The following is a 26,540-nucleotide window of genomic DNA, read 5'->3' on the forward strand; positions in this document are numbered from 1 at the left end:
GCCCTGTTAGAAGAGTTATATAGTTCTACATTGACTTGTAACCTGATGGAGTTGCCGTGAATTTACTGCAGTGTCCTGACAAGCCTGCTCAAGAATGTCTGTGTTTTCTTTGAGCCCACATCAGACCAGTGTTATCCTCCAATCCTTTGGTTCTGGGGGGGGGCTGATTTTGCTTGTAAGCTCATTGTGGTGAAGATTAGCCTTTTAGAGAAAGAAGCAAGTGACTTTCTGAGACTGTCTGGAGGACAAACACCTTAAGCATAACCATTTTAACCAATATTTGAGACAATTAATCTGTCTTATCTGGCTTTTTGAGATGAACTGATTATATACATATGAGGGCTGCACCCGACTCTGCTACTTCGTCAACCTACATGAATCTCATTTTTTAGCCTACCTGACATTTTAATGTCTTTCTTCGTCATGTCTGTGAATCATCAGATTTCCACACAGTCAGAGGAAGTAAAAGTTTATGTTGTGTTCATAGTTCAGTTATAAAATCCCAGCGCACCACTGCCATCCATTAGCTATCATTCTACTCCGCTTCCACAACTAGTTTCGTGGCTTGTTGTCATTTTGAGAATCAGTTTGTGTTTAAAGCCTGCCATGTTGGACAATGACACAGTTAAAAAACTGAAGTGCAGAGATCCGACTGACAAAGTACAAGTGCAGTCGACTCAAGGTCTTCTCGACTGATGATTTGAATCATCCTCTTCAGGGGCAGCCCTCATACATATTCATATCTTAAACACAATAACTAACAATATTATGAATGTTATCATGGCAATGTAGCTTCACACAGACTTCAGAAGCCCACAATGAGCAGAAGATGTGTTATAGATACCTTTTTATATATTTAAATGTGTATGTTTAAACTGTTCAAATAAATGCACCCTAGAATATTCACACTAACACACTCAGAGACAAAGAATGTGCATATAAGAATCAATATCATGGTTAGCTTTGTGACATAGTGGAAGAAATAACTCCCTGGAGGGGAAGGCATGATAATTTCCCTTCAGAGATCAATAATATATATCACATTTTATGATTGTTTCACAAAAGATGCAGCTTCAGCCTTGCCTTGTTATGTTTCCTCTCTTCCAGGAGGCTGTGGTGCAGTATGAGCAGTATGAACAGGAAGTGAGGAACCTCCAGAGATTAATAGAAGAGGCTCACCGCATCATTCAAGACCGGCCTGTTTCCACCAATAACATACAGGAACTTCAGGCTCAAATACACCACCATGAGGTGAGAGAAGACATACACTTATTTATTATAATGTAAGCATGTTGACACTCGAGCATTATACCGATTGATTTTTTTTTAACCTATCATTCCAAACTATGGAAATTAATTTGCAGCCTTCTCTCTTGTGAGAATGCTTTTTTAATAAGATTTTGAAACCATGGTTGCAGGGATTTTCTCTAATTCAGCCATGAATAGTATTAGTGAATTCTGGCACTGATGTTGGGCAGTAAGGTTTGGCTCACAGTTAGCCTTACAGTTCATCCTGTCGTTGTTGGATAGGTTTGAAGTCAGGGCTTCGTGCCTGCCAGTCCACAACAAAATGTCTTTATTGACCTAGTTTGTACTTTGAAACAGGAAAGGGTTTTCCCTAAACTGTTGCTACAAAGTTGAAGCAAAGTGAAGCTAAGGGGCCGAGCCTAAACCATGAAAAACGTAATTATTTTGACCCTTACATTGGCCGTACAGTGCACTTTTAGATTAGTCTTACTCACTGAATAGTTTTAATTCACTGAATGAACAGCGGCACGACAAAACAGACCACAGAGTACTTGCCTCAAAGGGCACTTCATTTGACATTCAAAGAAATTAATATGCTGATGTCTAAAAATGGCTTTTCCAATGAGGCCAACTCCTTCAGCATCAAAGAGCCAAGAGCAAGGTAGACATGGGGAGTTTGAGTCATAATGTATTTCCTGTAGTCTGTAACAGTTTGAAACAGCATAAAAAGAGAAGTTGATTCAGCAGGAAATGTTCTGTTTATCTCACCGTAGTTGTGGGCAACCCTTATGACTGAATTAGACAATATCTTGATTCAAAATGCAAACAACAGGCAGTTAATTGATGTTTCTGTTAAACTACCAGAAACCCCTAAAATAATAAAAGCTTATTTAATCCCTCTTTTTAACATAATGTTATCAGAGCAGTGCCACCACATAAAGCAGGTAGAATATTGTGTTATGCATGTACACGTCCAACTCATTCACATTCCTCCTTTATCTGATGCTACATGTAAATATAATCTAAATAGAGTCCTGTTTGATGCAGAGCGGAAGGTTGGATGGTTTTCACCTGCGGTATTTCAGCCCTGTGCTCTTGGTTGCAGTTTTATTTTGCTGAGTAAGTGTGTTTGATCTCCCATGCGGAGAAAGAGTTTGAGAAGGAGGGGCGTGGCAGACTGAGAGGCCTGCAGAGAAAGAGAGCAGATCTCCTCAGAGGCAGCTGATTTATTTTATTACATTTTAACTTTCCTAGATTTTATCTACTCTACTACATTACCTGACAGGGAATATATGAACCCAGGTGTCTGTAGATATTTTGCTTCTTACTGCGATCCCTCCGGTGCTGCAGAGTGACTTGGCATGGCACTGTGTTTATATCTGAGTTTGATCTCTCTGAGCAGAGAGCTGCAACTCCACTGGCCCAGTTAGTCACATGACCTGATTATCAGTGCATTGACCATCTGCGAGACAGAGGGAGTAGAAGGAGGAGGGGGGAGGGAAGGAGGAGCTGGACCCGGCCTGCCGGTTCATACCATAGCTGTAATTTGACACCATCTATGTCATTCTTTGCTCCCTAAACACTCCCTCTCTCCTTACGGCTTCTCTTTTGTTGAGAGGAATCTGCCTCGAGGATTGGTGGATGAGGGCAGCGGCAAGGCAGGAGGAAGGGGGGGTTACAGGCAGTGAGATCACTTCCTGTTTTTCCTTGCCATTTGTGTATGTGTACAAGAGGGAGTGTCTGAGGGATTTTGAACTATTTCTGCGAGGGTCTCTCTCAACCAAACATCCTGTCTGTTGGCTTCACCACTGCTCTGAGTCACCCGCCTCTGTGCTGCTCTGATTGGCTCAGAGATACAGAAGAGGAGGAGAGAGAGAAAAAAGAGGGAGAGAGTGAGGCAGTGCTATTCTCTTTCTACGCTTTATACACAGTGCAGCCAAAAGCAAGAGACCGGGGGGAGAAGAGAATGCTTCCACTCCACTTACTCCTGTCGCACCGACAACACACTCAACGCTGAACTCAGCCACCCCCTTTTTTCAGGATCTTATTTAACCAGGAACTATTGATCTTCCCTTGTGGACTGAACCACACTCTCCTGACCCTGGGGGTGGTGGTGCTTTCTGTTTGCTGGGGGATGTTTTGACAGGAGCTGGCCCAGAAGATCCGTGGCTACCAGGAGCAGATCGCCTCGCTCCACTCCAAGTGTAAGATGCTCACAGTGAAGGCCAAACACGCCACCATGCTGCTGACGGTCAGTGAGGTGGAGGGCCTTTCAGACGGCATGGATGAGCTGAGTGATGAGGAGCTGCCCAGTGCTGTGGCAGCCGCCACCGCCGCCGCTGCAAAGCAGCTTCCAGCACACCCCTCTGTCGTCATGGTGAGTGGCAAAGCCTTTTTTCGACACATACACAATCACCCATAAAAGTCACACATGTATACACTGGATGGCTTTTTGCCTGTCTGGCACAAGTTTTGTGTGTGTGTGTGCATGTGTAGCCTCTATCCCTTCTCCCTGTCCATTCAGACCACTGGTTCTTAAAGTGGAAAACCCCAGGGGTCCTTTTGGGGTTTCTAAAGAGTTGTTAACAGTTACACAATCATGTAATTAGTTTAAAGTTATCCAAAATTAGACGATGTCACAGTTATGATTACAGGTTTAACCCTTTTCTTATTTTCCTCAACAACAGTGTGCAAAGTTATACCGGTGCGATTCACTTCCAAGTTAACAAACAATATAACATTTTTTCCACAATGTGGGCCCCTGGGATGACATTTAATCCTAAATTAGGTTACAGTGGTCCATGACAGGTAATATATAAGAACTATTGGTTCAGAATAGGCTTTTTCTCTTCTCTATTATTATCCTGTTCCTCTGCTTCTATTTCTTTTAAGTGTCTCATTTTTGTGTTGCACAGAAATAACCCAAGCTTTTTTCCCCCATCTTCCCTCCACCTCAAGTGTTACTATTCTGGCTGTGTACCACTGCGCTGATACTGTGCTGTGTCACTTCACTTCGCCTCTTATTAGCCTGAATCTGTCTGCCTGCTACAGTATGTCATCCTCAGCCTGGTCATTCATTTTTCTTATGTGTTGGCGCATAAGAAACCGCCTCATTACCTTCTCTTCCTCTGCGTCTTCCTTTTCTGATTCAGATTTCTTCGCTTCCTTGCACTGTTACTGCTGTTTGTGGTGTGTTTGGTCTCAGCAGGCCAGGAAACAGGATATTACTGCATGAGTGTGTGAGCAGAGCATGATAATTTTGAGTGTATGGCAGGTAGTTAGGAGAGCTGATATCCTCGATTACCTGTTGTGTAACACATTTAGTTCTGTTTCATTGTTACCACAGTCTTACTGCTCAGGCTCTAACCAATCTCACAATGTAAAAACTTAATTTCCCACACATGCCGGTGTGCTGATGCTCTTCGTTGCGTTGCATTGCATCATAAAACCTGGGAAAAAGTCCTGTGAATATAACAACGTCCTGAGTCAGTCGGCCAAGTTCTGCATTAACTGCCAAAAAGCAGCCCAGTAGGGTTTGGCTCACATTTCAACTCTGTCTCTCTACTGAAGCATGCAGGCACACAGACAACTGTGCTACTTCTAGGACAGCTGCTGCTACTGCTGCTGCAGTATTAACCAGTCTAGTATCGGTTAGCTGTGTCATGCTTCAGCTATGCTTTGTTTAAGTTTGGGCCTTGATCTTGATCTTTTCTTACTGTTAATATGGTGGGGGGTTTTTTTAACTTTAAACATACCTTTAATGTAGTTTCTAATTGTGCTTATATTGTAGACAATATGAGTGGTTCTTTTCTAGGACTTAAAGAGGTAAAACATAGCTTGAATATCTAAGAAAACAGTAGAACTTATGTCTGGGATATGGATAATGTCTGGATGCTACTTACAAGAGAAGTCTGTCTGTGATGTAAAGGAAATGACTGCGGTTCCGAAACCGTAAGTCTACAGTATGTATGAGTGTGTCTGTGTGGTGAGCAGTTTCAGTGTGTGTTTAACTTCATGATGTGATTTTCTATTTCCTGGTTAATGGTCATTCCTTTCCCCTGATGTATCCTGTAAAAGAAAATCCTAGTTGTTCATTCATTATTAGTGGAATTCAGTGTTTGTCCACTCGCTACCACAGAGCAATGCTACAGTGAATTATGCCTCTTTAATGCTGTGCTACGGCAAAAGTGTTGCGGTGTTTGATGTCAATAGCAGTAATTTGATCAAACTGCTCTCCTCTCAGTGTTATTTGATTACTTGCTGTCTAATTAATCAGCAATGTGCTTACTGCAACCTGCCTAACCTGCACTCCCCCATTAATTTATATGCTCTCTCTTCTTCTCTCTCCTCATTTTTCTCGCTCTTCGTCTCCTCACTCCTTTTGATCTGGGCGTTTTCTGAATTGCCCTCCCTCCCCCTCCCTCCCTCCTTTTTCCTCCACCTGCTTCTTTTGATGTGCGTGTTTGATGTGCGGTGTGTATGTGTGGTCAGATGACAGCCGGCCGCTGCCACACACTCCTCTCCCCTGTGACGGAGGAGTCAGGGGAGGAGGGTACCAACAGCGAGGTCTCCTCTCCCCCTGCCTGCCGCTCCCCCTCCCCAGGGGCTAACGCTGACGCTCCTCTTAACCAGGTACTGCAAACCCCACCCTGGTTACCTCCAAAGCCCTCCAGCATTACCTGCCCAGCTTCCATACTACACCTCAAATTCTCAGTCTAACATCACAGGAAACCACCACCGTAACCTGTGCCACAAAACATGTCCATCTTAATGAGTCACCAAGCAAATATTTAGTCTTAACACCTTCTGTTTAAAACGACTAGAAACTATTTGCCACTGGGATGAGATTATTTGACTGATTTTCAGTTATTTTACCCAATGATTTAATACGACCATTGAAGTTTTTGCATTGGAATTATGAGACCCTGTTGTCAGTTTTTAGTTTGTTTCAGTTACTATAAGATATGTGAATATGTGACTTGTTAAGATGGACATGCTAACTCTGCACCCCATCCCACACCCCCCCGTCATCACCACCATCAACACAATGGATGATTGAAACAGCTGGAGAGCATCTGTGTTGTCCCTGCTTTCCCTGTTTATTTATCAGCACTATGTTTGCAGATTTAAGTTTGCCACTTGCTTTTTTTTTTGCTGACATAAGAATGAGAAGGTGTCATTTAAGCATAAAGTAGCTTTTTTTGTGTGTAACGTATGACTCGATGCAGCAGTGAAACAGCAGCTCTTTGTTGTTCTTTAAGAAACAGCAAAGGTCGTAGTTGTTGTTTTTTTAGCTATTATTGTGAAATGTGACCACAGTATCGTGATGTGTCTGTGAGTCTAGCTGTTGAAAGAAGACTAGAATCAATAAGGTCAGTTGGAAAGTGATCGAAGGAAAGCATCATGGGAGAGAGTTTAACCTAATCTAATGGGACCTCAGCCAGATGCTGCTGAAGTGAAAACAACCTACAAAGAACAGAACAGATTTAACTCACAGGTTATAGACAGTGCTTACTACTCTTAACTTTGGCCCATACCCTTTCTGTGGTAATATGAGAGCTTATGGATGGCCTAATTTACCATAACCGAGAGCTACCATACCCATTAACCCATGGTGTACTTAGTATTGTTGCCATTTCAGCTTAAACTCCAAGGCAAATGTGTGCATAATGCATTACTAAGTAGCACACATGTTCAGAGTGTATGTATAGCAGATGTCGGCATATTTCCACCAAATGTGGCCATTCATATTCATTGTTGACTGTATGTTTGAGGACATAAGGACATATCAGCACACCCTCTATTGTACATCGCTCTCACACACTATTGAAACCTACACTCACTGTGTTGTTGTGCCACAGGGTCGCGGTGCACTAAGCCGAGCGCCGCTCCAGGAGCTGTACGACCCGTCTATGGAGACCAGTGCTGCTAACCTGGATGACCTGCAGAGATCCTGGGAAACACTCAAGAATGTGGTACGTCACACCATCAGCTACAATGACATAATTAATTCACATATTAAAAAAAACCCCACTCAGTTATGTGTAGAAAATAGTTAAAGAGATTTTAATTACTTACTGTTCAACACAATTCACAGCTGAACATGGATACAGTTGGAGGAAGCAGTGTATCTTTAGTAAGACTACACTAAGGCCAAAATTGGGACTGAAATTGAAAATATACTATATAACTACCTCTGCTACCAAGTGCCATCTTGATTTAGCCATCATACATTTCATTCTTATTCTCTCCACCTCTTCTCTCCCACCATAGATCAGCGAGAAGCAGAAGAGTCTTTATGAGGCTCTGGAACGGCAGCAGCATTACCAGGAGTCCCTCCAGTCCATTTCTACCAAGATGGAGTCCATCGAGGGAGCGCTCAATGAGGGCCTGGAGCCTAATAAGAGCCCCGAGAGCCAGATGGCTGCACACCAGGTGAGAGAGAGGGGGACAGAGAGGTCTTGAGATATTGGGGGAACTTGTGTTTGTGATGGGGAAAGAGAGAGGAGGCGTGGAGTGCAGTACAGATAGTAACACTCAAAGCAGAAGACGACTTTTGGGGGAAAAGGCAAATCTGAAAAAACACAAACGGAGAGCAAACAGGGAATAATTGAGAGGTTTAATATTGCACTAACCCATGCACTGGTGGCACAGACAGCGTGGCCCTGCTCTCCTTTGCTATGCCAACTTCACAGCCACAGCTGATACAGTTTGTTTTTGTAAAGACTGCCAGGCAATTTGGACAGACCCTCTTTTACTCGCCATCTTCTTGTCAGTCTCTTCTTCCTCTAACACTCTTCCAATGTCTGTCCGCCTTAGGCTCTGATGGACGAGATCATGATGCTGCAGGACGAGATCGGTGAGTTACAGACGTGTTTCTCCGAGGAGCTGGCAGACAGCGACAGCGATGGGGAGCCCGGTGACCAACTGGCTCTCCAGTCTACTCTCACCGTGCTGGGAGAGAGGATGGCCACCATTCGAATGAAGGCTTCTGGGAAAAGGCAGTTGCTGGAGGTGGGCGCTCAAAGATGATATGCATCTCCTAAACTCGCATACTATTATTCTTATTTCCACTGACTTCACACACCGAATCTAACATGTATGTCACTTTGACCACTGCAGGAGAGACTAAGTGAACAGCTGGAAGAGCAGCGACAGGAACAGGCACTGCAACGCTACCACAGTGAGGCCGAGGAGCTCGACCACTGGTTGCTCAGCACTCGTGCCACTCTGAGCTCTGCCCTTCAGCCCCTAAACGAAGACCTGGACATGGAGGAGCAGCTCATCGACTGTCAGGTGAGACATTTCTGCAATCGTCAAAGGCTGGACTGCCAGATGCTGAAAGATCTTGAGCTGGTTTTATTAAGATTGATGAAGAATATTGGTGGACTGTGTGCATTTTGTTGCTCTCCTGACGTGTAGATTTTTCAAGTTGTCCTCAACTGATACATGAACTGAACTTTTGAATTCCTGCACCAGCCTTAGGCGCAGTAGGAAACTGTGTATGCTACTGTTTTATTAAGAGGGAGCTATCAAAGGCTGAAGTGTCTGGCTGCTTCACTGTTCCAGAAATAGGGCCTATGCTTGGATTTATTCCCTAGTTATAATATTACTGTTGCTATTTTAGTCACGTATAAACTGCAATTCACCCTAAAAAAAACTGAAAATGGGGCTGTTTCAGACCAGAACAGAATCGGAGGCTTCTATTGTCCAATAAATGGGCACTTTTGTAGGATTAAGACATTGGGATTAGGATTAAGGTCTGACCCTGTATCTCTTTCTGATTAATCTCCTCACAAGCCCTCAAACATTCTTCCACCAGCCAAGTGTTGTTACCCCACTCATCCTGTTTCTATGGTAACATCACCTTTTATCTTCTGGGTATTTAGCACCCATTGCTAAATGATTAGCAGTGGTTACTGATCCACAGTCACATTTCATTGTAAAGATTTTATTCAGGTCTATGAAGTAGGAAATTGTATTCCAGTTATTCTAAATATTAAAGTAAGTAAAGAGAGATAAGTTAGTTTTTCTCTTTTCTAACTTTCTGACACTTATATTTAGTTCTGTTGGCTTTTATGTGTGTACTTTGACTCATATTACACTGAAGTATTGAATTAATTAGTTATGGTCTAACAAGTGGTGTTTTGACGGCTTTTTTGTGAAAGCTTTTAACTTGAACTCTTTAATACCAAAACTGATATAAATAAATATCTACATTCATCCTGCGATGCACCATAATTGGCTCCTCGGCAGTAATAATGTTAGTTCTGTGGTTCAGGCAAAAGGAAATGTTGTGTTTGTAGCAGTCGAGAGACAGTAAGCTGATTACAGCTCACATATGGCTCCTGTGGAGCTCAGGTCTGAAGGTTCGGCCCATGTGGACTCCAGGGGGTAAAAACTGTCTGGAAGTGTAGATTATAAGAGTGTAGATCCAATGGTGAGAAATAATGTGAGGTTAGAGAGATGAAGTGAGAAATAGTGTCGAGAGAAAGGGAACAAATTGAAGTGGAGCAACTCACACAAGCAGGGAGAATTAAAAATCAGGGAATGAAAAGAAGGGGAACAATATAGAAGGTTTTTTAAATGTCGTATCAGATAAATGTGTTTCTGCACTTTTTTGTTGTTGTTATTTTTGCATTTCAGTTTTGTTTGGCTGATTTAACTTTGTTAGTTACTGTAAACTGTTCACTGAACAATCAAAATCCCTTTATTTGAACACGAGAAAATCAACATGCTGTAAGCAGGATAAACAGAGGTTCTCAATCTTCACAATGAATGACACGGTGGCAGCACTGGATAGATGGAAAAGAGTTCAATTGTGCCACTCTGTATTGTTGGGAGAAATTCTCTGTGGAGAGTTACATCCCCATTCCTGCCAAGAACCCTTGTACCCTCATGTGGAAGAAGGGGATACAACCTTAATCCCCGTCTTTTCCACCTCCATACAATTGTGCCACTTTACACACACTGTCTGGACACGGAAAGGGAGGGTCTCTTTTTCTGTTGTTTCTCTTGTTCAGAAATGCAAGAGGAGAGTGAGTGGGATATGTTCAAAAGGATTTTGATTCTTTAAAAAAAAGAAGAAAAGATCTGAAGAAGAATGAGAAAAGGAGATGCAGAAACAATGAGCTGAGGGATTCTGAATGTATACTGTTCATACTACAAAGACCTAAAAGTTCCATTCATTATATTTAGTGGAGCTCTCCCGGTCAGTCACTTACAACACTGGTTCCCAACCTATGGCTCAGGACCCCCACATAGGCTGGCCGGATGAATATGAGGAGTAGTGACATAATAAAAATGATAGGAACCAGGAAAAAACATATTTTTTAAATATTTAAATATTCAAGAAAAACTCTTAAATGTTAAGAAACATATATATATATATATATATATATATATATATATATATATATATATATATATATATATATATATATACATGTTGTGATTACACATCATGGTGCAGAGATAATACACTTTGTCAGACTTCCCTAAAATAAAGATGAATACCAGTGAATGTAAAGTGATATAATAGGTAACTTTGGCATGTACATAGTTAATAATAATTGCTGTTTAATGATGTAGGCATTTCAAAGTAACTGCACAAGGAAGATTTTGATGATTTTCTTTCCCCGAATGACGCTCTGAGACTACTGCAAACATTCAGCACTATGATGAGATGGTTGTTTAAGATTTTAGGTTGTAGTTTGTTTATGTAACTCTCTGCTTTTCCAGAACATGCTGTTTGAGATCGAGCAGAAGGTGTCGTATCTGTCGGAGCTGTCCGTCCACAGCGAGAGCTTGCTGATGGAGGGCCGGGCCGAGACCAAGGGAGAAGCGGAGCAACTCACCTTCAAACTGCGCTCCCTCAAAGACAGCCTGATGGAGCTGCAGCAGATGCTTCAGGACAAACAAGTTGACATACAGGTGTGATCAGGGGTCATGTGTTTTGGTTCCCCACCATCCATTTTATTGTCCTCACTTGTTGCCTTCAGTTCCCTTCCCCTACACATTCCCACATATTTGTCCATTTTCCAGCTTTTCCTTCCTCCCTGCCTCTATGTATGTTTTGTTGTGATGCACTGCATTATGTGACACTGTGTAACTGTATCAATGGTAGTATTGTGTGAATACTAAAGGTCGTGTCATGCTCCTCCATAAAAGTCCACTGTTTTCCACGATGGAACAACAAGAGCCTGTGTGTCTCACAATGGGCCTCAAACAACAGACAAAAGGATGCTACCTCATCACATGCTAACACTAAATGTACTGCATCAGGTGTGTTTCTGATGACACAACAGTTTGGCCTTTTTTGCTTTGTGGTTTTGTCCCTTTTGGGAAAATCAACTCAATTCCCTCTTAAATTTCTCACTTGCAGCTGAAAATGATCCTTCCTTTAAAGGAAAAATTCCTTGCTGGCCTCCCCTCAATGTGCTCTTGTAGTTAATAGAGACATTCATTCATTCATTCATAAATCACTCTACAGTGCATAGGAACTACAACAGCTTATTTGTCTGAAATATTTGAAATGCTGGCATCACTCACCATGTGATTAGTGTATATATACTCACATATATAGTTTTTTAATACTTAAAAATACATTATTTTTTCACACACAGTTGACAGCTGGACGTAACTGAAATGAATATCATGAAGACAATGTCACTTAAGTTTATGTATTTCTTCACAAACTCACTTTTCTCCTGATAACTTTGTTGGGCATTTAATTAAGTGTTGAAATCCTTCTGTCTTTATCCCAGGGTTCATTGCAAGAGCAGGAGGACAGTGAGCCAGACTCGTCTCTGTCTCAGAGTCCTAATGTCCAGGATTGGCTTTCCCAGGCCAGATCGACACGCACACAGCAGCACCACAACAACCTTCTTCGGCAGAGGGTAAGAGGAGGCTAAACCATTTGCATAGTTTCTATATTTAACAAGGCCAACCACTCTTTTGACTGTCTGAATCGATTTCAGATAGGAAGTGGATACTTGTTTCAAATAAATCTAATATAACTCCTGTATATAATGGCCTAAACGCTGCATGCTGACTTCCTAGGAGCTGCAGGAGCAAGTAGCTGAACAGAGGAGGCTGCTCCAGTCAGTAGCCAATGTTGGAGAAGAGTTACTCAGCCAACAGACCACACCCAACGGAGACAGGTACTCCTCTTTCTATTCTTCTCAAACTTACTTATTTATTCTTATTTTGTTAAGTAGCTTCTGTGATTTGATTTATTTTTACATGTTTAGTTAAAAAAGCTTTAATCCTATTGGAACACAACACATCCCTCTCCCTCCCACAGTGAGGTGTCCATCCCAGGAGGAGTGTTGCTGGAGAGTGAGACTGTGTCTCATTTGGACCAGCTGAGACAGCGCTGGGAAAACCTGAATAAAGATCAGAGCACGAAGCTGCAGCTCTCCCTCAGCTCCCTGGAGCAGGACCAGCTTAGCCCGGTACACATGCCATACATTGTGGATTTTTGTCTTTTTTAATATATGTTGTGTTTTGAGTTGTCTTAAACTCCAACTTAAGGCTGATGTTTTGTTGGTACTTCTTCTTCCTCTCATGTAATTTCACACCTTCATTGTTATGTTTGCTGCCGGTCAGACCTTCATATGTTTCTTAAGTCTCATTTTTCACTTGTGTGCAGATCCTCCACCGATCCCGTCTGTCCAGTCCTAGTATGGTGTTTAGAGGCGAGTCTGCCAACCAGGGCTCTCGCTCTCCCGGGGCTTTGTTTGAGGCCTGCAGCCAGACTTTGGAAAGACTCGCCCAAGAGGTGAAGGACAGATTTTCTACCTCATTTTAAACTCTCATTATTCCCAGGATTTTCTGTGTCCTTGGTAAAGAACAAAACAGCTTTCAGTGTACTGAGCAAATATTCGTTGTTCTTCCCCACAGGCAGCAAGTGGTGACAGTAAACTGGTAGGGTCTTTAGGAGGGACAACAGTCCAGCAGGACCTGTATGCTGCAGTTTCATCAGCTTCCTCCTGGTTGGATGCTGCTGAGAATCAACTGCTCTCTGGTCCTGTGCTGCTGTCTGAAGATACAGAGACACAACTTAAAAATCTGGAGGTACTAAAGACACTTGTATGTAGTAACACTGGTAACTGGAGGTTGAACACATGACAACACAATTAAAATTCTTCTGGATGGAATATACTAGCTTTGTTACTAACCTCAGCACTTCTCTTCAGGGTCTAAATAAACAGCTGAAGGCGATGACCAGGGAGGTAAACCAGTCCAGAGACCTTCTGGGTGGAGGAGCAGGCCGGCTGTGTGGGGGAGATGAGCAAGGCCTGATGGAGGAAACACTGGATGGCCTGCAGGAGAGGATGGGGCTGCTGGACTCCACCCTGGAACAGCACTGTGACGCCATGAGGGACAGGCTGCAGGAACACTCGACCTTCCAGGTACAATGGCTGTGACTGAGGACCCACCAGTCTGATTTTGATCAAACTTGGAGCATCATTTTTTTTTGCCTTACTTAGTGTGAACATTGTTTCTGTTGTCCTTGCCAGAATGAACTGAGGATGCTGTTCACAGCTCTGAGTGAAAGTAAACACCAGTTGCTACAGAAGATGGCTGGAACTGTGGACAGACCTGCATCCAAACAGATAGAGGTATGATACCAACCAAGGACAGATACACAAAAGATACAAATTATATAAATCCCACAGGTTCAGTAAATTGGAAATAGTTCCTGAAATATTCTTTAAATATGTTGCATCTTCTGTAGACATTATCAGAGGTGGAGGAGAGTCTGAGAGAGTTTGAGCAGCGACTGACTGAGCTGAAGACCAGAGCAGAAGCACTCCAATCTGACCAAATTGCCAACCAGGAACTTCTCAAACTACAGGTAATATCACATTCTCTGAGGAGGGCATTTATTTTTCTCTTCCACTGTGCCTCCCAGCACCACAATACTTAATGACTGACTTGATGGTTTTGTGTAGGATGCCTATGAGGAGCTGGTGCTGATGGTGGGCTCCAGGCGTAGCAGCTTGAACCACGGCTTGTCTCTTAAGGCTCAGTATGAAGCTGCACTTCATGACCTCACAGACCTGGTGGACACCGCCCAGGACAAGATGGCTGCCGATCAGAAGATGACAGTGGCTTCTGTCATAGAGGTCCAGATGTTACTGGACAAACACAAAGTAAGGAGGGTGGTTAGAGCGGGTGGGATTGCTCTGAAATGCAATAAAGGTTGTTCATTTAGAGATTAATCTTTTCTAACATTGTCTTCCGTCTTAATACAGGAGTTTTTCCAGGGTCTGGAATGCCATATGATCCTCACACAGACGTTCTACAGTAAAGTGTCTGGTCTGGTGGCGCAGAGGGAAAGCCAAACCCTGGAGGAGACCATGGCCTTGGCCCACAGTGTCCTCAAACAAGCCCACAGGAGGGGGGTGGAGCTGGAGGGCATACTGGAGGTAGGAATGAGTGATTAATAGAAAAGAAAGCAAATAATAACAGTACAGTTCAGGTGAATGAAACAACATGTAGAATACATTAACTTCACCGCCTCTCTTCTTTCTTCTCTTTTTGACAGTCTTGGAGCAGGCTTGTGGAAGACTACCAGGCTCTGTGTAGACAGCTGGAGGCTGTGGAGTGTAGCATCCCCACCGTAGGCCTGGTTGAGGAGACAGAGGAAAGACTTGTTGAAAGGATCAGTCTCTACCAGGCAAGGAACTTTATACAGACTGGACACACACAGATGCACAAATAAATGCATTCATGCTGTATAAAGATGTCATCTGACTTACCCTGAAAGCTGTAGTCAAGCCTGCTTGTTAGAATATTGAATCTGTAATTCATCAATTATCCATCTGTCCTCTCCTGTAGCGTTTGAAGGCCAGCCTGACGGAGCATCAGCCCCAGTTGTACCAGGTCCTGGAGGAGGGCAAAAAGCTTCTTCTGTCTGTTGGCTGTTCAGACTTGGAGAACCAGCTGACACAGCTGGGAGAACACTGGCTCTCCTCCACCACCAAGGTCAACAAGGAGCTGCACCGCCTCGATTCCACACTAAAACACTGGAGCAGGTCAGGGTCTACCAATGTTTGTTTTGTATGACAGTGTCAGATCTCAAATAAATTATGTAGCTATGCGAGTCAGCCAATTTGCTTTGGTCTGCAAGCCTGTTTGTGATACCTGGAGGCTGAATACAGTGAAAACTATACCCTAAATCTTTCATAAGCTGTCAGAACAAAAACAACATATTGTATTTTGTCCTGTGTATAAATTTCAGGTATCAGAGTGAGTCAGCAGAGTTGAGCCACTGGTTGCAGTCGGCTCTGGACCGGCTTGAGTTCTGGACAACCCAGTCAGTGACAGTGCCTCAGGAGCTGGAGACTGTCAGAGACCACCTCTACGCCTTCCTGGTTAGTTTGGTTATCACATGAGCAGCAAAAACTAACCACACACTTATTAATGTCACCTGTGTTATTAATGAATGGATGGTTAGATTCCAACTTCTCTCACTGTCCTTTTTGCTTCTGATAGGAGTTTTCCAAAGAGGTGGATGCTAAGTCGTCTTTGCGTTCATCTGTGCTAAGCACAGGCAACCAGCTTCTGCGATTGAAAAGAGTAGACACAGCTGGTCTCAGGACAGCGCTGGGCCAGATTGACACTCAGTGGGCTGAGCTGTTGACTCATATTCCTGTAGTACAAGAGAAGCTACACCAGGTCTGTAACACTTTAATGCTTATCAGCAGTCGCCCAATGTAGTTATAATGTTTTAAGTAATTTCTTATGTATTTTGGCTTATTATAACATTGTAACCTCTTTGCTCTCATCCCTTAGTTGCAGATGGAGAAGCTGGCATCACGGCACGCCATAACAGAGCTGATGAGCTGGATCTCTCTCATGGAGAACATCATAGAGGAAGACCAGGACAAAATCCTGGGAGCTGTAGGCTCCGAGGTGGTCCAGAACTTCTTACAGAAGTATAAGGTACAAAACTGTTTACACCCAAAGAGTTCTGTAGTTGTTCCCTTCTGGGGAAGCTGAAAAAGAGCTTGACATGTTATTTGTCAGAAAGTTAATTAACAACCTTTAGCCACCCCTCTTTCTCTAATACACTCTTCTACCACTACTTCACAGGGTTTCCGCATAGATCTGACCTGTAAGCAGTTGACTGTGGACTTTGTAAACCAGTCAGTGCTGCAGATCAGCAGTCAGGATGTTGAAGGAAAGCGCAGTGACAAAACAGACTTTGCTGAGAAGCTGGGAGCGATGAACAGACGATGGCAGATACTACAGGGGCTCATCACTGAAAAGGTAATGTTTCAGTCACAGTGTAGAATTAGTAGAACAAATTACAACTGAAATCTTATCATCTTATATTTTCAGTTTGCTGTTTTCTTAAGATCTGAATTATGTTTATATTTTAGATTCAGCTACTGGAAGGACTGTTGGAAGGTTGGTTGGAGCATGAAAATGGAGTTCAGGCCTTGAAAACCTGGCTAACACTACAAGAGGAGAAACTGAAGAAGAGACACAGGATAGAGGATGTAGCATCGGTGCAGAATGCACTTAAAGACTGTCAGGTATGCAAACATAAAGCACAGCTATGTGTACCAGGCACAATTTGAGTTTTCATAATGTCTGTAAAAAAAAATTATTTTGTTGTTGCAGGAGTTGGAGGACTTAGTGAAGGAAAAAGAGAAGGATCTAGAGAAAGCAGAGGAACGTGGAAATGCTCTCATCCAAGATAAGAAAGGAGCAGCCTGCTCTGTTGTCAAGGAGACCCTCAAAGGATTGAACCAATCCTGGGCTCATTTGGACCACATGGTGAGCTTCTTGAATCCCTTACCCTCATGGCTGTTGGTTACACTTTTTAATTGTGCTGTAAGACACTTACACGCTTTGTGTCCCATTTTCCTACCAGATAAGTCAGATGAAGGTGAGCCTGCGGTCGGTGCTGGAGCAGTGGACGCTCTACCGGCGAGCTTCAGAGGAGATTAATGGTTACCTGATGGAGGGGAGGTACTCTGTGTCCAGGTTGTGCCTCCTTAATGGTTCTCTAGAGGCAGTGCAGCAGCAGGTGGAGAGTCTGGAGGTGAGGAGTGTAGAAAATAGACTGCCCTCTTTATTTTGGAAAAGTGGCACACCCTGAAAATAATTGTAACAATGCATAAAGTCATTCAAAGTATTTGAAAGTCATTGTGAAAAGGAACAGCTACACAGTGATCAAAAGACAACTGTCAATAAGCATAAACATCATATGTTGAGCAAATTTAACAAACACAAAATTAACTTTTAGTGGTTGTGTTTTTAAGAACCTGCAGGAGGAGATGGATAAACAAGAGAGCAGTCTGAGGAAGTTTGGCTCAGTGACACACCAGCTGCTGACAGAGTGCCACCCGTCAGTGGCTGAAACACTCAACAGGGCCCTGAGGGACGTCAACATCAGGTGTGGATAACAAAAACACGTCTCTGAGTTACTTTAAATCAAACTGCAGCTGTAATCCTTGTCATCAACTATCTCCTGAGCTGAAGTCAGTATATAACCTTGTGTTTCTCCTCCTCCATTATAGGTGGAACAGTCTACTAGAGCAGATCTCAGAGCAGCTGAGGAGCAGTAAAGCCCTGCTGGGGTTGTGGCAACGCTACAAGATATTGTATAGCCAGTGTGTGACGGCAGTTCAGAAACAAGAGGAACGTGCGGATCGCCTGCTGAAGAGCGCCACCGACAGGGAGATCACAGAAGAGGAGAGCAGCGCCTGGATAAAGGACTGCAATGTGGGTGGAGATGGAACAATATAACACACTAGTCCAGTATATGATTATGTGAACAATTTTTCAGTCAGCAGTTAGTTCATAGGTCATAGTTAATGCATTAAACATCTTCTGTAGGAGGATGCAGATCTGGATTTAGAATTTTACTCCATCCACATTTTGTGTGGCTTAAAATATATTTTGTCCTGCTTAACCTTCATCTCCTTTGGTCTTGTGAACAAACCCCAAAACAGCTGTCAGCTCACTATAGGAATTCACAAAGCCTCTATCCCCTCTGCAGAATACCAAATTGCACCCTGTCCTTTTGTCTGCTTGAATGTAGATTCACAGCACAATCCAACAAAAGCCTTTTGAAAAGGAGACTGCAAAGGGAAAGACAGGCCCCTGATTTACACTACAGGGGTCCCCCAGTGTCACACTGGGCTTGTAGGGCCATGCTGGGCAATGTCTAGAGACACACTGTCCTGTAAGCAGACCGTTATTTTGACTGAGGATCACTTATAAGCAGTTGCTAAACACAAAGTGGTTGAGAACTGTAATTGTCGTTGGTGCATGGGGCTGTCCTTTCTGGGAAGCTTTTTACAAGAAAGCTTTACACAAAACACCTGTTTTACTTATTCTGAATGCATTTATTCTTCAGCAAAAGGATCACGTGGTTCTCTTTGGGTTGGAAAAAAATCTACCATTCTTTGGCAATCTGACTCCTTTCACCCTACTGCATGAACACCAAAATATAAATATGTTTCTCTTGAATGCAGACATTTTCTCCACGATGTTTTTTATTGCCTATGCATCGAATAGGTAGTCCTGACTGTGAACTTTCAGTGGTTCTGTCCCTAACCTGCCTCTCTCTGATGCCTTTACTGTTGCAGGCATGCCTCGGTGACCAGGCGTCAGTGCAGCAGTCCCTTCAGCAGCTGCAGGCTTTAGGGGATAAACTGAAGAGCCAAGTTGACGCCTCCTCCTCGGCAGCCCTTCAGTCCGACCACCTGTCACTCACACATCGCCTAGCAACACTGGAGCACGCCCTTCACAGGCAGCAGGAAGTACTGCAGGTAGGGTAGCAGGGATTGGTGGGCATAGGCGGAATGACATACACGTCTCTGTTTCCCACAAACAACCCTAATGTATGAATAAGGGGGATGTGATTGGTAGGACTTCTGTATTCTGACTGTGTCTGTTGGACTGTTGTAGTCTGGATCTCAGGCCTGTGAGGGTTTCAAAGAGCAGCTGGACACACTCATCCGTAAGGCTGAAGAGGCTGAGGAGGTGCTGAAGGAGTCAGACCCAGTCGGCTCCCCAGAGCTCACTGTGGTCCAAACACGTATGGAAAAACTGAAGGTACAGAAAACAGTGATGTCTTGGTTACTGTTGTATTATCTGTGTTTGAACATCCTGTACATTTAAACCAAAAACACTGGTCATCTGTGTCCATGTTTCCCTACTAAAAATGTGTAATAATATGTTCCCAGGTTCACCTGTTGAAGCTGAGCAGTCTGTCTCCAGACCTGGAACGTGTTAATGAGTTGGTTTACAGACTGCCGGTCAGTGACAGAGATGTTAAACGGCTGCAAAGTCTCAACAGAGCCTGGGCTGCTCACTCCGCTCACCTCACTGAGAGGTTCAGGTAACTAAAATCTTCAACAGCACTGAGCAGTCAGGACCCCTCTTATTTTTGAAATAGCAAAACAATTTTTTTTGATTTCATTAAACTTTCATTCTTAAGGGTCTTTTTACAAGTTTTAGAGATTCTTCTACTTCTCTTTTTCTAATGTGTAACTTTGCAATACTTTAAGTGGGTGTTTCTAATTTGTCACTAAAACAGCATTAAGATTTTGTATTTGAAGATATTAATTAAATATGACACATTTGTCATAATCCACTATAATGAATATATTACAAAAATATTATAAATTAATGTTTTGCCTGCAGGTGTAGGTCCTATGTTTTTAACTTTTCATTAAGCCACCAAGCCTGCAGGTAATAATGGTGGTGAGTTATGAAATGTCTTTTTGACAGGACATTTTGTCAGAAAGTAGAAGCTCAACAAGTTCCTTACTGACTAATAAAGAAGTTGCTAAAAAAGACTAAGCAGAAGTATATGCAAATGTGTCCTTCACTTAAATATGAGCTTACATAACTCAGAAATTATTGTTATTTATGCATTATAATTAGTAATCTGTAACATATGAGCCATGGAAAAATAAAGTTAGTGGTGAAAACTTCTTTTTATAAAAAGGTACTTATTTTCTATTATGTTAACATTGTCTCTCCAGCAAACTGCAGGCAGTGTTGCTTGAGCAGCAGAGTTTCCTGCAGAAGTGTGAGGCGTGGATGGACTTCTTGTCTCAGACTGAACAGAAGCTGGCGGCAGAGATCTCAGGCAACTACCAGAGTCTGCTGGAGCAGCAGAGAGACCATGAGGTAAGAGAGGCATTAAAAGTAGATGTGTACTAATTGCTGTCGTTGTTTGTACAGTGTTGTTGTTAATATCAATTTGTGGTGCTTGCAGTTGTTCCAGGCAGAGATGTTCAGCAGGCAACAGATTCTTTACTCCATCATCAGTGATGGTCATCGTATGCTGGACCAGGGACAAATGGATGACGGGTAAACATACAATCCTATATAACAATTTTACCTTTCTCATTAAAAGAAATGTCTCCAGCTCTGAGGAGCTTACATGCTGTTCTCACTCGTGTCCAACAGAGATGACTTCAGTGTGAAGCTGGCCTTGCTAAGTAATCAGTGGCAGGGTGTAGTGAGGCGGGCTCAGCAGCGAAGGGGCATTATCGATAGTCTGGTACGCCAGTGGCAGAACTACCGGGAGATGGCAGAGAAGCTGCTACAATGGCTCCAAGAAGTGACCCGTGATCCCGATGTACACCAGCCAGGAGAACCAGTCGCCCTGCAGCAAGCCAGAAACCTTTTAGATCAGATACAGGTAGGTTACAAGACTATAGAGGAGCTTTTATAGCCCTTCATTCATCACCTTATTCTAATCTTCTCTTAGATTATTTTGTCTGAAATATTTATTCTTTATTTAATTTATTCTTTATTTAATTATTATTATTTAATTATCTTAAGTAATTTCATGTATATAGCAGGTGGATGAGGTTGGTGATGGATGGGTTCAGTCTCTCACACTTTCCCAGTTTGCCCTGAACTAATTAGTTTCTCATAAAGCTTGTTTAAAAAGTTTGCATCATTTATGAGGTCACACAGTCAAACATATATCCCATTTAAAAAAACTACTCCTCCTACTTATTGTCACTCTTCATATTTTAATTAAACACTAAATTGACCTAAAGCAAATCTTAACCTTCTACTAATAAACCCTCACCCCTCCTGAAAACCTTAGATTCCCTTAGTTAACCTGTGTCCCGTCTGCACATCGTCCCTGTCTTTCCTCCTCCAGCTGAAGGAGCGAGTGCTCCAGAGGCAGCAGGGAGGCTACATCCTAACAGTGGAGGCCGGCAGGAGCCTGCTGCTGTCAGCCGACGCCAGGGCCGAGTCCACACTGCAGACAGAGCTGATGGAGATTCAGGAGCGGTGGAGGCACGCCCACCACCGCCTGGACCAGCAGAGGAGGGAGCTGCACGGCTTGCTTAAGGTCAGAAGAAAGTGTTTTTATACCTTTTTCTTGGTTTGTTGCTCTTTTGGCCCTTAACACACTGTGGTGTCTTTTTAATTTAATTCTAAACTTGCTGACTCATTGTTCTCAGGTTTCTGTCCTCATTGGTAGCATTAGAAACCTCTCTGTTAACATTACAATACATGATAACGATGGCAGTATTTCACTGATCAGCGCTGCATTGTGGGACGTCATGAACTATTGCAAGTATGCGATGTGTCATTTGAGCACAATCTGTATTGGAGGCTAGGTTACAAGCTGTGTCTTTAACATGATGCAGCGTAAAGGTGCTGTTGAAGGGTGCTGAAGGGCGTCTGAGCACTTAATGAGGCTGCCCGGTTGTACATGCAGGACATTGAAACCAGGTTGTCGCATGAATTATGCAACGCTGCACTTTCCTGAAAAGAAATGAAGGGCAGAGATGAAGCACTCTCACTTCTGTTCTCAGATTAATTGCTAAGCATCTGCGCACACACTTCTCACACTCAAGCATTACAAAATGGCACAAAGATACAAAAAAAAGTGCCAGCTCAGTGCACATAACCACAGAAACACACTCACATGCAAAGTGACACTGTGCAGTGAGCTGTAGTGATTTCAACCCTGCGAGGGAGATTTTACAGGCTGTGATTGTGCCCTGTTTTGAACGGGACTGAGTGACGCAGTTTAAAAGCTGCATCTGGAAATTCAGCTTTTTTCCATTCCTCTTATTCTCCTTCAGTGTTAGTTATTCTCTTTCTCTCTGTCCTCCTTTGTTTGCACTTAGAGAGCAGCTACCGTAGCTATTCTAGTCCTAACCCTGGCTGTTCTTTTTCCATGACTCTTGCTTCAGGTATGCCACTTTTCTGCAGCATTTCTTACCAAATATTACCCTCGTTTTACCCCAAACTGGTCCAGACTCTATAAATAGCTTTAATCTGCGCCCTTTGGAGCAGAACCCCCCTTTTTTGTCATGAAGCTGTGTTAATTCTCTTCTTTCGGCTGTTGGATTTTTTGCTGTATCATGGTGTTGCTTTGGAGGTTCAGAGCTGAGTGAGCTGTCTAACAGCATGATAACTGACTTCAGCTGCTGGTTGTGTGTGTGTACTGTATGTATGTGTTTATTATTGTGTATTCTGCAGTTTATCCGTACTGATGCCTTTGTTGCTGCTGTAGGAAGAATTTATAACAACTTCACTGAGTACAAGAAGCTCTGCAGTCTGTGTGTTAGAGTGTGTATGTATGTGTGTTTTATGCTCTGATTCTTACTCTGTGTGTGTGTGTGTGTGTGTGTGTGTGTGTGTGTGTGTGTGTGTGTGTGTGTGTGTGTGTGTAGAACTGGGAGCGATGTGAGAAGGGCATAAATGCGTCACTGGAGAAACTGAGGGCCTTCAAGAGGAAGCTGTCCCTGCCCCTGCCTGACCACCATGAGGAGCTACACTCAGAGCAAGTCAGATGCAAGGTGAGGACATTGTAATACACATTGTAATAGGCAGTATCCCGCTTCTGTCGTTATATACACATGCTTACTCTCTCTATCTCTCTTGGTCTGCCTCTCTCTTTTAAACACACACACACACACACACACACACACACACACACACACACACACACACGCACACACACAGGCTTGTCCTCCCTCTACCCCATTAATCTGGCTACGGGGACAAACAGATGAGCTGCTGTCTCATTGTGCGACCTTGTTTGTTCGGTTCTCATATTGTTGGTATACATTTCATTTATTTATTCTCCTGCAAGAGCACAGTATTTTGCTTCTTTATCTAATTTAAAAGAATATGATTTTCATTTTTGTAGACTTTAAGATAATTTGTTTTCTGTATTAATTTCTCAAAAAAAGAGCTTAGTAAAGAATTATTAATGTGATTCTGAAAGGTGCTGAAATGATGCCAGGATGCAAACAGGGAGGCTCTTATTTCCCTCATTTGTTACCACAAAAATCATAAAATTGCTGCGTTGAATTTCACATTGTGATCATTTGCAGTTTGTGTGAACCACTGGACATTATATGCAGTCATGTTTCATGCATGACATGTCCTCCTCAGGGAGGAGGGGAGGGCCGTGAGTGTAGCATCAGCTGAGGAGAGAGAGAGAGGGGGTGGGGAGAGAGAGAAGGAGAGAGAAAGAAAGGCTGCGTGTGCATTAGAGAGAGAGAGAGAGAGAGAGAGAGAGAGAGAGAGAGAGAGCATCCCTATTGGCAGTGGGGGTGTATTTATGTATGTGTGTGTTCGCTTCCTTTTGTGTGTGTTGCGTAATGGAGACATTCTCCTGCTCCACAATGATTACACCGCAGCAAAAACCATCACAGTGACAGAGGAGGAGGAGATGCAAGGTTCGATGGGTCTGTTACCTTTATCCTGCCTTTAACCTTGAATGTAGCTGTTTTATTTACATTTAATTTAACATGTTGTATTATTTTTAGGCCATTTTATGCTACTTGCATTTAGAAGAAACTTTGTGCCTTTTCTTTTGCGACATGCCTTGCTGTAATATTCATTGTGAGTTTGCTGGTTTTTGTCTTTTCCTCATCACTATTTCTGAGGTTGCAGCAGCTGCAGAAGTTCTGCTCTGTCGGGGTTTTGTTTTTTTTTTCTGCTCTGTTTGACTTTGGCTGTTGGGTCTGACTGTATCTCTGCATTTGAGGATCACCTTTCCTGTTTGGTACATAATTTCTTGTCATGTCATGTGGATGCAGGAGTTGGAGAGCAGTGTGGAAGGCTGGACTGATGACCTCACTTCCTTGTTCCTGCTGAGGGACTCCTTGGAGGGCGTGGTCAGTGCAGATGACATCACAGTCCTACAGGAACGCCTCCAGCTGCTCCAGCGCCAGTGGGAGGAGGTCTGCCATCAGGTAGATTCACACAGTACATAAACATAACCATTTATTTTCTTGGGTGTTTTTAAAAGGCTGATTCGTCTGCTTTCTCTCTGCATTAATTTGTGGTTTTGTTAAATTCTGGTGTCGCTCCTCATTTAGTTGAAGCCTTCAGAGGACATTAAAATAAAGTGATCTTATCTAAATTAAACAATGTCTGCCTTTACACGGCGCACGTTCTCATGCAGTACTGAGCCCTGCTGAAGATAGACAGTGGTAACATTTGACAGAGTGAGAGTTCATCTGTGGGTAACTTTCCACATCCAACACTTCAGGCGTCACAGGACCAAAAGTGTTGTTCTGAGCTGTGTGTTAGTGTGACGCGGTGTTTGGTAAAGACTGAGAGAGGATTAGAAGAATTGAATTGGACTGGACATATTCTGGTTGCTGCATGAGAAGGATTTGGGTTTTTTTTTTAGCTTTCCTGGTTGATTTTAGAAGCATTCAGACTCTACTCAGACTAAACCACTAAATTGTCACATTTTTTAATGTTTTGGACTCTTTCTTTTCATCATCCTTTCCATGTCTTTTCTCACATTTCCTCCCTTTTCCCTTTCTCTCGTCCTCTGTCACACAAATCCCCCCTTCGTCCTCCCCTTTTTGTTCACACAGCTTTCCCTGCGCAGGCAGCAGGTGAGCGAGAAGTTGAATGAGTGGGCAGTGTTCAATGAGAAGAACAAGGAGCTGTGTGAGTGGCTCACACAGATGGAGAGCAAGGTCTCTCAGAATGGAGACATCAGCATTGAAGAGATGATCGAAAAGCTGCGCAAGGTGATTTCAGCACACTGTCTGCACAGTCTTCACATATTATACACATATTAGTGAACACAGCACATCTGTTTCAGTACAACCAGTGTTGAGCTCTAGATTGTTTTTATGTTTCTGGCATGCTGATTGATTTATCTATTTTATTACTTACTAACCTAAAATTTATTGTTACAATTGTTTTAAAATGAGAATAAATTAACCTGAGACTATTGTAGGTTGTTATCAACTCTCTACTTTTTAAGTTTTCTTGAAATAAGGGCACAAACATTTGGATTTTAATAAAATTAACAATTATTAGTTTCAATTTGAACAACTTAAAGGTCCAGGGTGTAACATTTAGGAGGATCTATTGGCAGAAATGGAATATAATATTCATAATTATGTTTTCTTTTGTGTATATTCACCTGAAAATAAGAATAGTTAGGTTTCATTTCCTTAGAACGAGCCATTTTTATCTACAGATACAGGTTGTCTTCTGTGGAGGCTGCCATGTTTCTACAGTAGTCCAAAGGGACAAACCAAACACTTGCTCTAGATGGGATCTAGGTGTTTCTTGCGCATTTCGCAGCAATCATAGTTTTTCCCTCGCAGTTGGAAAGGGAGGGTCAAATTCTACACACTGGATGTTTAAGTATTCGGAGTTGTTTGTCAGTGTCATGTTTGGAACAATGAAGATTGCTTGCTTAAAAAAAAATGTAATTAAAAATATTATTTGAATGCAGCTACATAACAAGGACTGTATTTAATGGGCAGTTACTGCATTGCTACACTACACACTACAATGCTCAGTTGCACAGTCACACACACACCTACAGTATGCACCACACTCACACCTTTCTCCGTTAACCTGCTTGGTGTCTCTTTCCCAGGACTACCAGGAGGAGATCGGTGTAGCTCAAGAGAACAAGCAGCAGCTGCAGGTTATGGGCGAGCGCCTGGCCAGGGCCAGCCAGGACAACAAGGCGGCCGAGATCCAACACAAACTCAGCAAAGTCAGCGAGCGCTGGCAACACCTGCTGGACCTCATCGCTGCCAGGTGGGTGTACAAGACTCTCAAGTGTTAAATTGGATAGTAGAGTTTGAGGTTGAGGGGGTTCTGTGAAGTTTATAATAGCACGGATCATAGATAACAGTTGGATGGACTCAAGGACACAAGTGACATTTAAAAAGTGTTAAAATGTGTCTACCAGAACAACTAGAGAAGAGTCCTTACAGTATCATTATTTAGGGTGAAAACACATCCCACGCTGCATGACTCCTCCTAGTGGGGAAAGGTTT

The 26,540-nt window shown here is 42.9% G+C and overlaps 1 protein-coding gene across 9 annotated transcripts in view; it reads left to right on the forward strand.

Moving 5' to 3' along the window:
* Positions 1 to 26,540, forward strand: part of syne1a (spectrin repeat containing, nuclear envelope 1a) — a 129,061-nt gene that overhangs the window by 87,324 nt on the left and 15,197 nt on the right. For 4 of the 9 annotated variants that reach the window (XM_051408753.1, XM_051408749.1, XM_051408752.1 and 1 more), the window contains exons 91-130: positions 1,108 to 1,251; positions 3,395 to 3,625; positions 5,740 to 5,880; positions 7,110 to 7,223; positions 7,522 to 7,683; positions 8,068 to 8,262; positions 8,371 to 8,544; positions 10,990 to 11,181; positions 12,015 to 12,146; positions 12,310 to 12,410; positions 12,554 to 12,704; positions 12,902 to 13,030; positions 13,153 to 13,326; positions 13,449 to 13,664; positions 13,773 to 13,874; positions 13,991 to 14,110; positions 14,208 to 14,408; positions 14,511 to 14,684; positions 14,804 to 14,935; positions 15,097 to 15,293; positions 15,500 to 15,632; positions 15,754 to 15,936; positions 16,054 to 16,203; positions 16,354 to 16,530; positions 16,644 to 16,799; positions 16,888 to 17,043; positions 17,141 to 17,311; positions 17,532 to 17,665; positions 17,790 to 17,994; positions 18,864 to 19,046; positions 19,186 to 19,332; positions 19,464 to 19,618; positions 20,268 to 20,415; positions 20,504 to 20,598; positions 20,698 to 20,932; positions 21,350 to 21,601; positions 22,938 to 23,063; positions 24,315 to 24,470; positions 25,107 to 25,265; positions 26,132 to 26,298. In XM_051408753.1, coding sequence (XP_051264713.1) covers positions 1,108 to 1,251; positions 3,395 to 3,625; positions 5,740 to 5,880; positions 7,110 to 7,223; positions 7,522 to 7,683; positions 8,068 to 8,262; positions 8,371 to 8,544; positions 10,990 to 11,181; positions 12,015 to 12,146; positions 12,310 to 12,410; positions 12,554 to 12,704; positions 12,902 to 13,030; positions 13,153 to 13,326; positions 13,449 to 13,664; positions 13,773 to 13,874; positions 13,991 to 14,110; positions 14,208 to 14,408; positions 14,511 to 14,684; positions 14,804 to 14,935; positions 15,097 to 15,293; positions 15,500 to 15,632; positions 15,754 to 15,936; positions 16,054 to 16,203; positions 16,354 to 16,530; positions 16,644 to 16,799; positions 16,888 to 17,043; positions 17,141 to 17,311; positions 17,532 to 17,665; positions 17,790 to 17,994; positions 18,864 to 19,046; positions 19,186 to 19,332; positions 19,464 to 19,618; positions 20,268 to 20,415; positions 20,504 to 20,598; positions 20,698 to 20,932; positions 21,350 to 21,601; positions 22,938 to 23,063; positions 24,315 to 24,470; positions 25,107 to 25,265; positions 26,132 to 26,298 — 6,470 coding nt within the window. Of the gene's footprint in view, positions 1 to 1,107; positions 1,252 to 3,394; positions 3,626 to 5,739; positions 5,881 to 7,109; positions 7,224 to 7,521; positions 7,684 to 8,067; positions 8,263 to 8,370; positions 8,545 to 10,989; positions 11,182 to 12,014; positions 12,147 to 12,309; positions 12,411 to 12,553; positions 12,705 to 12,901; positions 13,031 to 13,152; positions 13,327 to 13,448; positions 13,665 to 13,772; positions 13,875 to 13,990; positions 14,111 to 14,207; positions 14,409 to 14,510; positions 14,685 to 14,803; positions 14,936 to 15,096; positions 15,294 to 15,499; positions 15,633 to 15,753; positions 15,937 to 16,053; positions 16,204 to 16,353; positions 16,531 to 16,643; positions 16,800 to 16,887; positions 17,044 to 17,140; positions 17,312 to 17,531; positions 17,666 to 17,789; positions 17,995 to 18,863; positions 19,047 to 19,185; positions 19,333 to 19,463; positions 19,619 to 20,267; positions 20,416 to 20,503; positions 20,599 to 20,697; positions 20,933 to 21,349; positions 21,602 to 22,937; positions 23,064 to 23,879; positions 23,961 to 24,314; positions 24,471 to 25,106; positions 25,266 to 26,131; positions 26,299 to 26,540 lie in introns of those variants that run through there. The other 5 variants (XM_051408751.1, XM_051408755.1, XM_051408757.1 and 2 more) reach the window with 4 other exon arrangements.

Source organism: Dicentrarchus labrax, unplaced genomic scaffold (assembly GCF_905237075.1).
Source record: "Dicentrarchus labrax unplaced genomic scaffold, dlabrax2021, whole genome shotgun sequence".
Lineage (NCBI taxonomy): Eukaryota > Metazoa > Chordata > Actinopteri > Moronidae > Dicentrarchus > Dicentrarchus labrax.